This window comes from Dromiciops gliroides, chromosome 4, assembly GCF_019393635.1.
Source record: "Dromiciops gliroides isolate mDroGli1 chromosome 4, mDroGli1.pri, whole genome shotgun sequence".
Lineage (NCBI taxonomy): Eukaryota > Metazoa > Chordata > Mammalia > Microbiotheria > Microbiotheriidae > Dromiciops > Dromiciops gliroides.
Window position 1 is genome coordinate 386,239,592 of NC_057864.1, and position 12,424 is coordinate 386,252,015.

Below are 12,424 nucleotides of genomic sequence, written 5' to 3' on the forward strand. Positions count from 1 at the left end.
AATTTCTCCCATTCAGGGCAGCTAGGTGGTACAGTGGATAGAGTACTGGCCCTGGAGTCAGGAGGACCTGAGTTCAAATCCAGCCTCAGACACTTGACACTTACTAGCTGTGTGACCCTGGGCAAGTAATTTAACCCTAATTGTCTCACCAAAAAAAAAAATTCTTCCATTCTCAGTTTAATATCCTGCCATCTAGGGCTCCAAGCCTCTGATTTCCTTCTGTTTTTGCCTCTGGACTGCTTACCAAAGGAGATCTACAATCTTATTACTATATTTGCCACTAGTTGTTCCTAATTTATTCACTTAGTGCTGATATCATATAAGTGCATTATCCAACTTTATTTTTTAAAGAATTCAGGACTTTTCTCAACATTTTAAATCCATACAATAACATAATATAGTAGAGATTTTTTTTTACAGGGAAATAGTGAATAGACCAGATTTGCTTGGAGTGAAGGGAGAAGTTTGGGTAGGTAGACTGGGATGAGAATTGAGAAATCTCTGAATGCCAACCAGGTAAAGGAAGTCTGGGCTTTGTACTGAGTTGATTTAAAATCTGAAAGAGAAAAGTCTGAGACTCAAAGCTTCCGAATATAATGATTTATTTGCAATGCTAGCAGATGCCAGCAAATCAGGTCATTTGACTTCTCAGTAGTCAGATAAAAAAGAGTAAAATATAGAGCTTATTTTTCTACAGAAAAAAAGAAGAATTACAAATCCCAAGCAATCTTAGGAAACTTGTTTTGAACATAATTCAGTTGGACAAGGAGGGTCATTTGACTAGTTTACTTCATTGAGGCTTTCTGAACACTGCTGCTGTTGCTAACATTTGGAGTGTGGACACGTCAGGGGCATAACAGGGAGTTTCTATGGTGGGATAACCATTAAATCTGATGTTCTATTGGATTATGGCCTGTGTCTATCAACCTGTCTGTCAAAGTGAGGTTGCCTTAGAAATCGTGCCCTGTAGCTGTAGCATTTACAATGAGAAGTGCTACTTCGCAGAGGACTTGTACATTAATTAATAAAGTTTTACAGCTACTAGAAAGAGGATCTTATTTCAGGGAGCTCAAGAAAAGGGGAACTTATCCACTAAGACTGAAAGAGGAACTTAACCTTTAAGAGTCTTATAATAGCTAACTTAATACTGCTATTATTTTATTTCTAAAAAGATTTATGTGTTGTTTAAATTATCAGTAAATAATAGTGACTAATAGAACCTAATCGATTTTTTAATTCCTTCAACTGTAGGTAAGGGAGAGTTATTGAAGATTTTTGAACAGGAGAATGACATGATGAATGCATTGCCCACTCTACATATTAAAAAACTGAGGCTCAGAAAGGTTAAGTGTGTTGCCCAGGGTTGCACAGGTAGTGTTAGAGCAAAGATCTCCTTACTCTAATTCAAGTACTATAATATTAACTCAGTTTCCCCATAATCATGTTAGTACTGTTACTCATGGGTAGTTTCTTGATTTTATAAAAATGAAAATCCATAGGTTAAGTAAATTCTATATTATATACTATATCTGTATACTTAACAGAGATATTTGTATCTGGCTAAATAATACGATAACTAGGGGCAGCTAGGTGGTGCAGTGGATAGAGCACTGGCCCTGGATTCAGGAGGATCTGAGTTCAAATCCGGACGCAGACATTTGACACTTAATAGCTGTTTGACCCTGGGCAAGTCACTTAACCCCAATTGCCTCACCAAAAAAAAATAATGATATGATAACTCTTAGCTTGTGACTATACACAAAAATCAGTTAAAAACAAGTTAAAAATAGTATCCAGAAGATGCATTTTGTCATAAGCCATCCTCTTCTTCATTTGATACAGACAGATAAGAACCTATATTCAAACAAAAACACATACTCACACACATAGATGCATATATGCACACCCCTACATACTCACACATACACTAGGTAGTAGCAGGAGGTAGGGCTTAAAGTTCCTTCCCTTTGAAACTGATGACCTTACTATCTCTATCTACCTTAGAGACAGGGTGTCTTAATGATTTATATTACATAGACTTGGATTTTCTCTTCTACTTATCTCTAATAGCAAACTTAATGAATGAATGAATGGACCTGACTGAATGGAGATTTTGCTATTAGTTGTCAATTCCAAATGAGAAACATACTTTCTCTTTCACTCCTTTCCATTGGCAGAATGGTTTGTAAGGGTGGGTATTGAACACAAATGTCACTTGTACATACTGTTGCCTCTGTATTCCGGCCTCCAACTCAAAAGACTAAGGTAAAAACAGTAGAATTTTCACTAGGATAAAATGGGTGAGTCAAATGACTTTAAAAAATAGGTAGCACTTTAATGCTTAAATGATTTGGTTATTTTAAATATAACCAGTGTTTTGACCAAATTCAGACTTTTCCCCATTAAAACACACATAGGTATATACCTGACCTTGGGTTTTTTTAATCAAGAAGAATTAGTTTCAATCAACATTTCACTGTGTTTGGCCAGCTGTAAAGCATAAGTTCTGAGCTCTTTGGGGGACTGTTTTCTATTTCTTTGAATCCCTAATGCTTAGCATAATGCTTGGTACATAGTAAACAATTAATAAATGCTTATTGGCTTCCTGACTATGAAATAATTCAACATTATAGCCAATCTAATTATCTTAATGACATATTAGAATTAGTATAGTGAGGATCATTATGGAGTTAATAGCTATTAAAATTGCTCTTCTAGGATGAGTATACTATATCAAAAACCCTATGTGAATGCTTTCTTTTCCATTCTGAGTGCTAATATAAAAATAAGGGTTCAATAAATATTAAACATCTGCAATAAAACTTGAAACCGAATAGCATTTGTAAGCCTAACTTTGCTAACAAGTGCCCCTTAAAAAGAGAAAAGAGCTTCATTTGAAAAAAAACAACCAAAAACTAAATGTTGACATATCTATTTTTAAGCCAAGGATATTTGGACAAAATTTGGGAGTTCTTGAAAGAAATATTGCCAGAGTTTAAATTGACAGAGGACAGCAGTTCTGAAAAACTGTCAGATTCTAAATCGAAAGAAGGAAAAGATTCCAAGGATGGAAAAGATGGCAAGGATGGAAAAAATGGGAAAGATGAAAGAGGTGGAAAAAATGGAAAAGAAGAAAGAGGTGGAAGAAATGGAAGAGAAGAAAGAGGTGGAAGAAATGGAAGAGAAGAAAGAGGTGGGAAAAATGGAAGAGATGATAGAGGTGGAAGAGAAGGAAAAGAAAGCAAAAGTGAAAGTGCACAGGGCAGAGGAGCTGATAAAGGTGATAAAACTGGAAAAGGTAGGCAATTATTTAAAAATGTTAAAGTATTTAGATGTTTTTTCAAAAATTTAAAAATTATTGTTAAGTTAAATTCCTGATAATTTCCCTAGTCTTTACTGACTTTCATATGCATAGGAATACTATTAAAATCAAAGAATATAAATAGACATGATCCATGTTAAGTTCTTGTAATTTAAAATGTATTTTGTGATGTGTTTCTGTTTTTCTCTTTAAGAAAAATTTAGAAACCCTCCAATTTTTTATTTAGAATTTTATTTTCCCCCAATTACATGCAAAAACAATTTTAACGTCCATTTAAAAAACTTTGTGTTCCAAATTATCTTTCCCTCCCCCTTAAGAATACAAGCAATTCAATATAAATTATACATATACAGTCATGTAAAACATTTCCACATTAGTCAGGTTATAAAAGAAAACAGACAAAAAAATTAAGAAAAAGAAATAAAAAAATGTACTTCAATTCAGACACCATCAGTTCTTTCTCTGGAGATAGATCACTTTTTTATAAGTCCTTCAGAGTTGTCTTGGATCATTGCATTGCTGAGAATAGCCAAGTCATTCACAGCTGATCATCTTACAACATTGCTGTTACTTTGTATACCATACATCTCACTTTACATCAGCTCATGTAAACCTTTCCAGGTTTTTCTGAGGGTATCCTGCTCATCATTTCACAGTTACTATTGTTAACTGAATTTCCCTTCATCCTACTCCCTCCTCGTGTCATTTACTCTATTCTCTATCTCCTTTCACACTTTCCCTCCTGAAAGATGTTTTGCTACTTACTGCCCCTCCCCTAATCTGCCTTCCCTTCTATCACCTACACCCCACCTCCCCCCTGCTTTTCCCCTTCCCCTCCTACTTTCTTGAAGGGTAAGATAGATAACTATACCCAATTGATTGTGTATGTTATTCCCTCTTTGAGCCAATTCTGATAAAAGTAGGGTTCACTTGCTCCCCAGCACCTCCCCCATCTTCCCCTCTACTGTGTAAGTTTTTTTTATATGAGATGCTTTACCCCATTCCACCTCTCCCTTTCTCCTAATGCATTCCTCTATCAACCCTTAATTTTATTTTTTAAAGATATCTTCCCTTCATATTCAACTCACACTTGTACCCTCTGTCTAAATATACTCCATCCACCTGCCCTAATGAGAAAGTTCTTATGAGTTACAAGTATCATCTTCCCATGTAGTAATTTAAACAGTTTAACCTTTTAATGTCCCTTATGCTTTCTTTTTTCTGTTTATCTTTTTATGCTTCTCTTGAATCTTGTATATGAAAGTCAGATTTTCTATTCAGGTCAGGTCTTTCATCAAGAATGCCTGAAAGTCCTCTCTTTTATTGAATGCTCATTTTTTCCCTGAAGTATTATACTCAATTTTGCTGTGTAGGTGATTCTTGGTTGTAATCTCAGCTCCTTTGCCCTGAAGAATATCATATTCTAAGCTCTCTGACCCTTTAATGTAGAAGCTTCTAAATCCTGTGTTATCCTGACTATGGCTACACAATATTTGAATAGTTTCTTTCTGGCTTCTTGGAATATTTTTTCCTTGAGCTCTGGAATTTGGCTGTAATATTCCTGGGAGTTTTCATTTTAGGATCTTTCAGGAGGTGATCAGTGAATTCTTTCTAGTTCTATTTTACCTTCTGTTTCTAGAATATCAGGGCATTTTCCTCTGACAGTTTCTTTGAAGATGATGTCTAAGCTCTATTTTTGATCATGGCTTCTAGATAGTCCAGCAATTTTCACATTATTTCTTCTGGATCTATTTTCTAAGTCAGTTGTTTTTCCAGTGAGAGATTCCACTTTTCCTTCTATTTTTTTACTCTTTTAGTTTTGCGTTATTGTTTCCTGATTTCTCATAAAGTCTTTAGATTCTATTTGCTCAATCCTAATTTTTAAGGAGTTATTTTCTTCAGAGAGCTTTTGTACCTCCTTTTCCATTTGGCCAATTTGACTTTTGAAGGCATTCTTTTCCTCATTGGCTTTTTGTACCTCTTTTACCATTTGGCCTAGTCTGTTTTTTAAATGATTATTTTCTTGAGTATTTTTTTTTGTCTCCTTTACCAAGTTGTTGACTATTTTTTCATGATTTTCTTGCATCTCTCTCATTTCTCTTTCCATTTTTTCCTCTACCTCTCTTACTTTATATTGAAAATCCTTTTTGAGCACCTCTATGGCCTGAGACCAATTCATATTTTTCTTGGAAGCTTTGAATGTAGGAGCTTTGACTTTGTTATCTTCTTCTGAGGGTGTATTTTGATCTCCCTTGTCACCATAGCAACTTTCTAGGGTCAGTATTTTTTCTGTTTGCTCATTTTCTCAGCCTATTTCTTGACTTTTAACTCTTTGTTAAAATGGGACACTGCTTCCTGGGTAGAAGGTGCACTGTCCCAAGCTTCAGGGGTTTGTGCACTTGTTTTCAGAGATACTTCTAGGTATTTGTAAGTTTCTAGTTCTTCCAAGGTGGTGTGATTTAAGGAGAGGTATGTTTATTACTCTCCTGGCCTGTGCTCTGGTCTGCAAGCAACCACAGGCCTGCTTTTTTGCCCTGGAACCATGAACAGAGTCCTGCTCCACTGTGGCTTTAGGCTCTTGTGTGCTTGTGATCCTCTCCCGCTTGGGATGGCCATCCAAGACTGACCTGGATCTGAGTATGGGCAAAACAACAGAGTCCTGCTTCACTGCCAGAAAAGAGATCCCTGTAATCTCCTTCTGACCAATTTTTTGACCCACTTACTGTCTGTGGGCTGAATTCTAGAAGCAGTTGCTGCTGCTTCTGATTCAGAGGCTCCCAAGGCCTTCTGGTTTGCTGTGGCTGGGTCTGGGTCTGTGCTAGCACTGCCTGTGTTGGCCTGTGCTCCACTCTCACCCTGGTAAAACAGACCTTTCCTGCTGACCTTCTGAGTTGTCTCTGGCTGGAAAATGATTTCACCCTGTCTTTTTGTGGTTCTGTTGCTCCAGGAATTGTCTTATGGCATTATTTGAAGGTATTTGGAGGGGCCTTGGGCCATGGGTAATTCACTGCCTTTTCTCTACCTTCCAGTTTTTAATATTGAATTTCTGGCCTTTGTTTTGTAAGAAGACATTAGAATAACCAGTTTCCATTTAATACATTTTTTATCTTTATCTTTTTTTTGCAGGGCAATGAGGGTTAAGTGCCCAGGGTCACACAGCTAGTGTCAAGTGTCTGAGGCTGGATTTGAACTCAGGTTCTCCTGAATCCAGGACTGGTGTTTTATCTACTGCACCATATAGCTTCCCCCAATACATTTAAAAAAAAAAGTATAACTTGTCCAAAGGGAATGAAGGAGAAAAACAGATATTATAATTGATTAATTAAAACTATTTAATCAGGAGAAAACCTGGCTTCATATCAAATTATTAGGAAGGAATTTCACATTTTTAAAAAAAGTAAAAACAATTAAATAAAAAAAAGAAGAGGAAAGGAAAAAGTTCCAGTTCTACAGTTTTCTAAATAAATGTAATTTTTTAAGAGGCAGAATATGGAAAAATCATCTATATATTTGATGTTAGCTATAATTATTATGTCTTTCATATGGATATTATTCCAATCAATATAAATTTCATATGTGGAATTTGGAATTAAAATAGTGTTAATAGAAAAATATACATTAACACATTTTAGATGAATTTAGATTTGTTGTAAAACTTGTTCAATGCCTCTTACATTTTGTGGAAGTTTATGGTTAGAAAAGTACCCAGAACATTTTAGCAGTCTCTTTTCTATTTTCTGTGGGGAAACTATGTGGGACATTTGAAGGAGTGGCATGTGTGGAGTCAGGGAAGATCTTCAAATCCAGCATCACATACTTACTAGCTATGTCGCCTTGGACAAGTCATTTAACCCTTTTTGTCTCAGTTCCTCATCTGTGAAATGGGCTGGAGAAGGAAATGACAAATCATTACAGTACCTTTACTAAGAAACCCCCGGATAGGGTCATAGAGAGTCAGATATTCCTGAAATGACTAAACAATAACAAATGGGTATTAGTCCTTATTTATTTATCTTTATCAAAAATGGCTTTAGAATAAGAATTTGATAACTAAGAAACTATTTGACTACACTTTTAAAAGCAATTTACTTCACACAGTTTTTGAAAATGAATTGAGTTGTTTCCATTTTAAAGCTTTTCAATTTAACGTTACTCAGTGTTTGAAATAATATAACTGTTTCTGTTTCTAACACTATATGGACAATTACTGTATTCAATTAATATCTTTAGATATAAGTAAGAATTCTTTTGCAGAGTGATAGTTTTAAATGAAGTAATTTTTAGCTTTATTGTTACAATACATACCTATATTAGCCATTACTTATTGGTTTTCTTTTTTAATATATTTTTATTTTACTAAATATTTTCCAATTACATGTAAAAAGAATTTTTAACAATTTTTAAAAAAATTTTGAATTCTAAATTCTCTCCTTCCCTCCTACTCTACCCCCTTTCTTGAGAAGGGAAGTCATTATATATTGGTTATACATGTGAAATTATGCAAAACATATTTCTACATTAGCTATGTTGCAAAAATACACACACAGATAAAAAACCAAGAAAAATAAAGTTTAAAAATATGTTTCAATCTGCATTTGGAGTTTATGAATTCTCTCTATATGTGGACGGCATTTATGATCATAGCTTCTCTGGAAATGCTTTGGATAATTATCTTGATTAGAATAGCTGTCTTTCACAGTTGATTATTGAATAATATTACTGTTACTGTGTACACTGTTCTTTTGGTTTTGCTTTCTTGAGTTTGCATGAGTTCATGTAATTCTTTCCAGTTTTTTCTGAAACTATCCTGCTTGTCATTTCTTATAGTCTAATATTACATCACATATACCACAACTTGTTCAGCTATTCCCCATTTTTTTTTATATTTTTTTATATTGCCCATGCCCTAAATTCTAGTTCTTTGCCTCCACAAAAAGAGCTACTATAAATAGTATTGTACAAGTAGGTCCTTTTCCCTTTTTTTATCTCTTTCGGATCAAGACCTAGTGGTAGTATTGCTGGGTGTGCACAGTTTACTTGCACTTTGGGTATAGTTCCAAATTGTTCTCCAGAATTCACTTGTAAATCCATCTGGTCTTGTTTTTTTGTTTTTTTCCTTTGGGATCTCATTGAAAGCTTGTTAAATGTCTTTTTCTCTTCTTGTTCTTGTTCTTGTTCTTCTTGTTCTTGTTCTTCTTGTTCTTGTTCTTGTTCTTGTTCTTCTTCCTGCCCCCAATGTCTTTTGCTAACACAGGATTATTTAAGTGTTTCATTTTCTCTTATGTTAATCTGGTCAGTTTATATATTTTTCTAAATATTTATATATTTCACTTAGATTGCCAGTTTTACTCGCCTATAGTTGGGCAAGATAACTCCTTAAATTTCTCTAATTTCATCTTCATTTGGTGATGTATTCACCCTTTTTATTTTGGATACTAGTAATTTGGTTTTCTTCTTTATTCCTTTCATCAAATTAACCAGTGATATATCTATTTTTATTTGCAAGGCCAACTTCTAGTTTTATTTATTAATGAAATGATTGTTTTTACTTTAAATTTTATTTATCTTAATTTGCTTTTATAGGACTTCCATTTTGGTGTTTAATTGGGTATTTTTAATTTGTTCTTTTTCTAGTTTTTTAGTTTCATCCCTAATTCATTGGTCTGCTCTTTCTTTTATTGATATATTTATTTAGATATATACATTTTTCACTGGAATATTGTCTCATTGTTTTCATTTTCTACAATGAAATTACTGATTACTTTTATGATTTGGTCTTTGACACACTCATTTTTTAGAATTATATTATTTAGTTTCCAATGAGCATTCAATCTATCTTTCCAAGGCCCTTTATTAAATTTTTTTATTGTATCATGGTCTATAAAGAGTACATTTAAAGGGCAGCTAGGTGGTGCAGTGGATAGAGCACCACCCTGGATTCAGGAGGACCTGAGTTCAAATCTGACCTCGGACATTTGACACTTACCAGCTGTGTGACCCTGGGCAAGTCACTTAACCCTCATTGTCCCGGGAAAAAAAAAGAATACATTTAATATTTCTGCTTTTCTGCATTTAGTTGTAACTTTTTAATGTCCTAATATGTGGTTAGTTTTTGTGAAGGTTCAATATACACCTGAAAGAAAGGTGTACTCTTTTCTATTCCCATTCAGTTTTCTCTAGAAGTCTAGCATATCTTTTTTTTTCTAAGATTTTGTTCATCTTCCTGACTTCTTTCTTATCTGTTTTATAGTTAGATTTATCTAGCTCTGAGAGGGGAAAATTGAGGTCTTCCACTAGTATGGTTTTACTATATTTCCTCTTGCAATTTATTTAACTATGCCATTTGGTGAATATATGCTTAGTACTGATATTAATTCATTGTGATATCCTTTAGCAATATGTATTTTTCCTGCTTATCTCCTTTAATTAGCTCTCTTTTTGGTTTTGCTTTGTTTAAGATCATGATTGCTGCCATGACCTTTGGGCCTAGAAGTGATACTTTTCTTCAGTGTTTCTGTTCTCATATCACCAGAACCAATACTGATTCTCAGGGTTTCTGTTCCCTCTTGACTGAAAGTGCTCCCCTGTGCCCTTGAACTATGACCTAGAAGTGAATATAGGCAAAGGAGTTGCCAACCAGTTGCCCCTCAGGGCTCCTGTTCCTTCTTGATTGAATGGAGATTTCAAACAGCATCTGGTTCTGTATCCAGTGCTAGCATTCATCCCCTGTAATCTCTTTCTCACCAGGTGCTAGGTCTTCCTATCATCTCTGACTCGACACATCCCAAAGCTGCTATTACTTATGTCACTGCCACCTAGGTCCATAACTAGGGTTTCTTCCATGTGGGCTTTGGGCCAGTCTTTACCCTCATGTTACAAATCTCTCTTCCTGACATCAGAAATTGTTTTGGGCCAAAAGAATGTTTCATTTTGACCTTTTGTTGGCTTTGCCACTCCAAAACTCGGTTTGTAGTGTTGTTTTACAGTTGTTTGGAGGGGATTATTGGGAGAACTCTGTTGAATTTTTTTATACTCTGCCATTTTGTCCCTACTTTTGGAAGTCCTACCCATTAGATTTTTGGGGGGTGGGGCAGTTGGGGTTAAGTGACTTGCCCAGGGTCACACAACTAGTAAATGTCAAGTGCCTGAGGCTGGATTTGAACTCAGGACCTCCTGAATCCAGGACCAGTGCTCTATCCATTGCGCCACCCAGCTGCCCCAACCCATTAGATTTTAACAGAATACCAACGAGAAGAAATGGCAAAGTATATGACAAGAAGAATATGGCAGGTATTGTTTTTCTAAGAGTGTCCTTTTCCAGGGTAAATATACAAGGTTGGAAGGGATGAGAATTCCATGAGAAATATTCCTGGGTAAAGGGGGGAAATGTTTAGTAGGGATATATACTGAAGAAGGATTAAAATTATTCTTTTAAACTTTGTCATGAGAAAAATAACTTACCCTAGTATTTTAATGTAAATCTTGATGAAAGCAAATTTGATATATAGTTCAAAGTAAATAGAGTATTATTTTGAATTACAGGCTGTACTTACTTCTCCATTACCTCTCTGCCTTATTTAAAATAAATGCAATATATAATCTATTTTTTACATAAATGTCTTTATAGAGTTTTTTTTTTCTTTCAGAGTTCTTATTTAGGATATAATCTTTAGGTATGGCCTATTTCAGAGTCAATATGGTAATGATAACAGCATCTTCATAATGTTTAATTATTTTTTACAGCCTCTAAGTAAAGTATTTCAGGACTGTATCCTTAAACTTTCAAATATCTAGTCAATTCAGTAATAATTTTTCTTGGTTTTTAGGGGTATTTCTAAATGTTCGGGAGTTATGTTTCAAAGGACTTTGGAGGCTCTCGTTCTTTTGGCCTGTTCTCTCAATAAAATATGCATTTTGAGGTTTTGGAATAGGATTGAATTTAATTTTTTTCTTTTTATGTATAATAGAGAAAGTAGATATGAAAGAAGGAAAGAAGAAGACGAAAGAATTGGAGAGGGAAAGAGCCAAGATGTCTACTTCAAGGCCTCCATCAGATACGCAACATTCTCTACATCAGTCTCTGCAGTCCATATTAGAGAGTAAGCCGCCATGCTCTCAGGATAATCACTGGAAATTTGGGTCGTGCAAGGAAAGCTTTCTTGTGCTAGCAGGATCAGGGAGATCTGTTCAGGGAAGTTAGAAGGCATTGGATCCAATTGTGTGAGAGGTTGTAAGTACTAGACACACACAGTCACCAGTCTCCAGAAAGTAAATTGTGCAGTTTCTCCAGGTTAGGCAACTGATTTGAGGCTTTCAGAATTGTTAGGCTACTATTTCACTATTCCTTGAATTCTGCAGAAAAGTCCTCATTACCCCATGTCATCTCACACACATCACTAGATATTCCAATGCAAGACACATCTGCTGAATTCAGAGAACATTTAGCCAGCCAGTTGTGAATGTTCTCTCTTAACTCTTCTCAGTATTCTAATCAATAGTTACCAGAATCTAGGGCCCTTCAAAGAGGTGTCTCTTGACATTATGAAGCTTACTTATCCCCTTTCTTTGTGATTTGCATATTGTGTCTAGGTACATCTCATCTCAAATAGACTAAGTAATTAGTTGTTGGTATGCTTTTTCAAATTTAGACTACCTATTAACATCACATTCCTAAACGTGTTTTGCTTGTTGGTTTGTTGTTAGCCAATGTTTTTCCTCTTTGGGTTTGCTAATTGAGACATAAAACTATTGTTAAGGCTTTTCAGGGAAAAAATGTCCCCATAGAATAGATTTGGTTTGTTCCTCTCCTCTCTCCACCCCTCCATGGCACCTAGCACAGCACATAGCTAATTAATTATAGGCACTCAAAAATATTCATACCGTTATGGTTGTTGTTGTTCAGTTGTTTTTCAGTCGTGTCTGACTCTTCATGACCCCACTTTTGGGTTTCTTGGCAAAGATACTGAAGTGATTTACCATTTCCTTCAACATTTATTGTAAGGATTTACTACTTGTATTTTCTGTATGATTCTTTTTCTTACAGGTCCATTCAAGTCTAAACCGGCTAATCTTTTCTTGTTGTTGTTGCTTATAATTGGGATT

General features: G+C 35.0%; 1 protein-coding gene across 1 annotated transcript in view; it reads left to right on the top strand.

The window, feature by feature from the left end:
• The window catches only part of ADGB (androglobin), a 167,417-nt gene that overhangs the window by 29,042 nt on the left and 125,951 nt on the right, over positions 1-12,424 (top strand). Inside the window, exons 8-9 of the mRNA XM_043999579.1 lie at positions 2,943-3,298; positions 11,290-11,421. Coding sequence (XP_043855514.1) covers positions 2,943-3,298; positions 11,290-11,421 — 488 coding nt within the window. The remainder of the gene's footprint in view (positions 1-2,942; positions 3,299-11,289; positions 11,422-12,424) is intronic.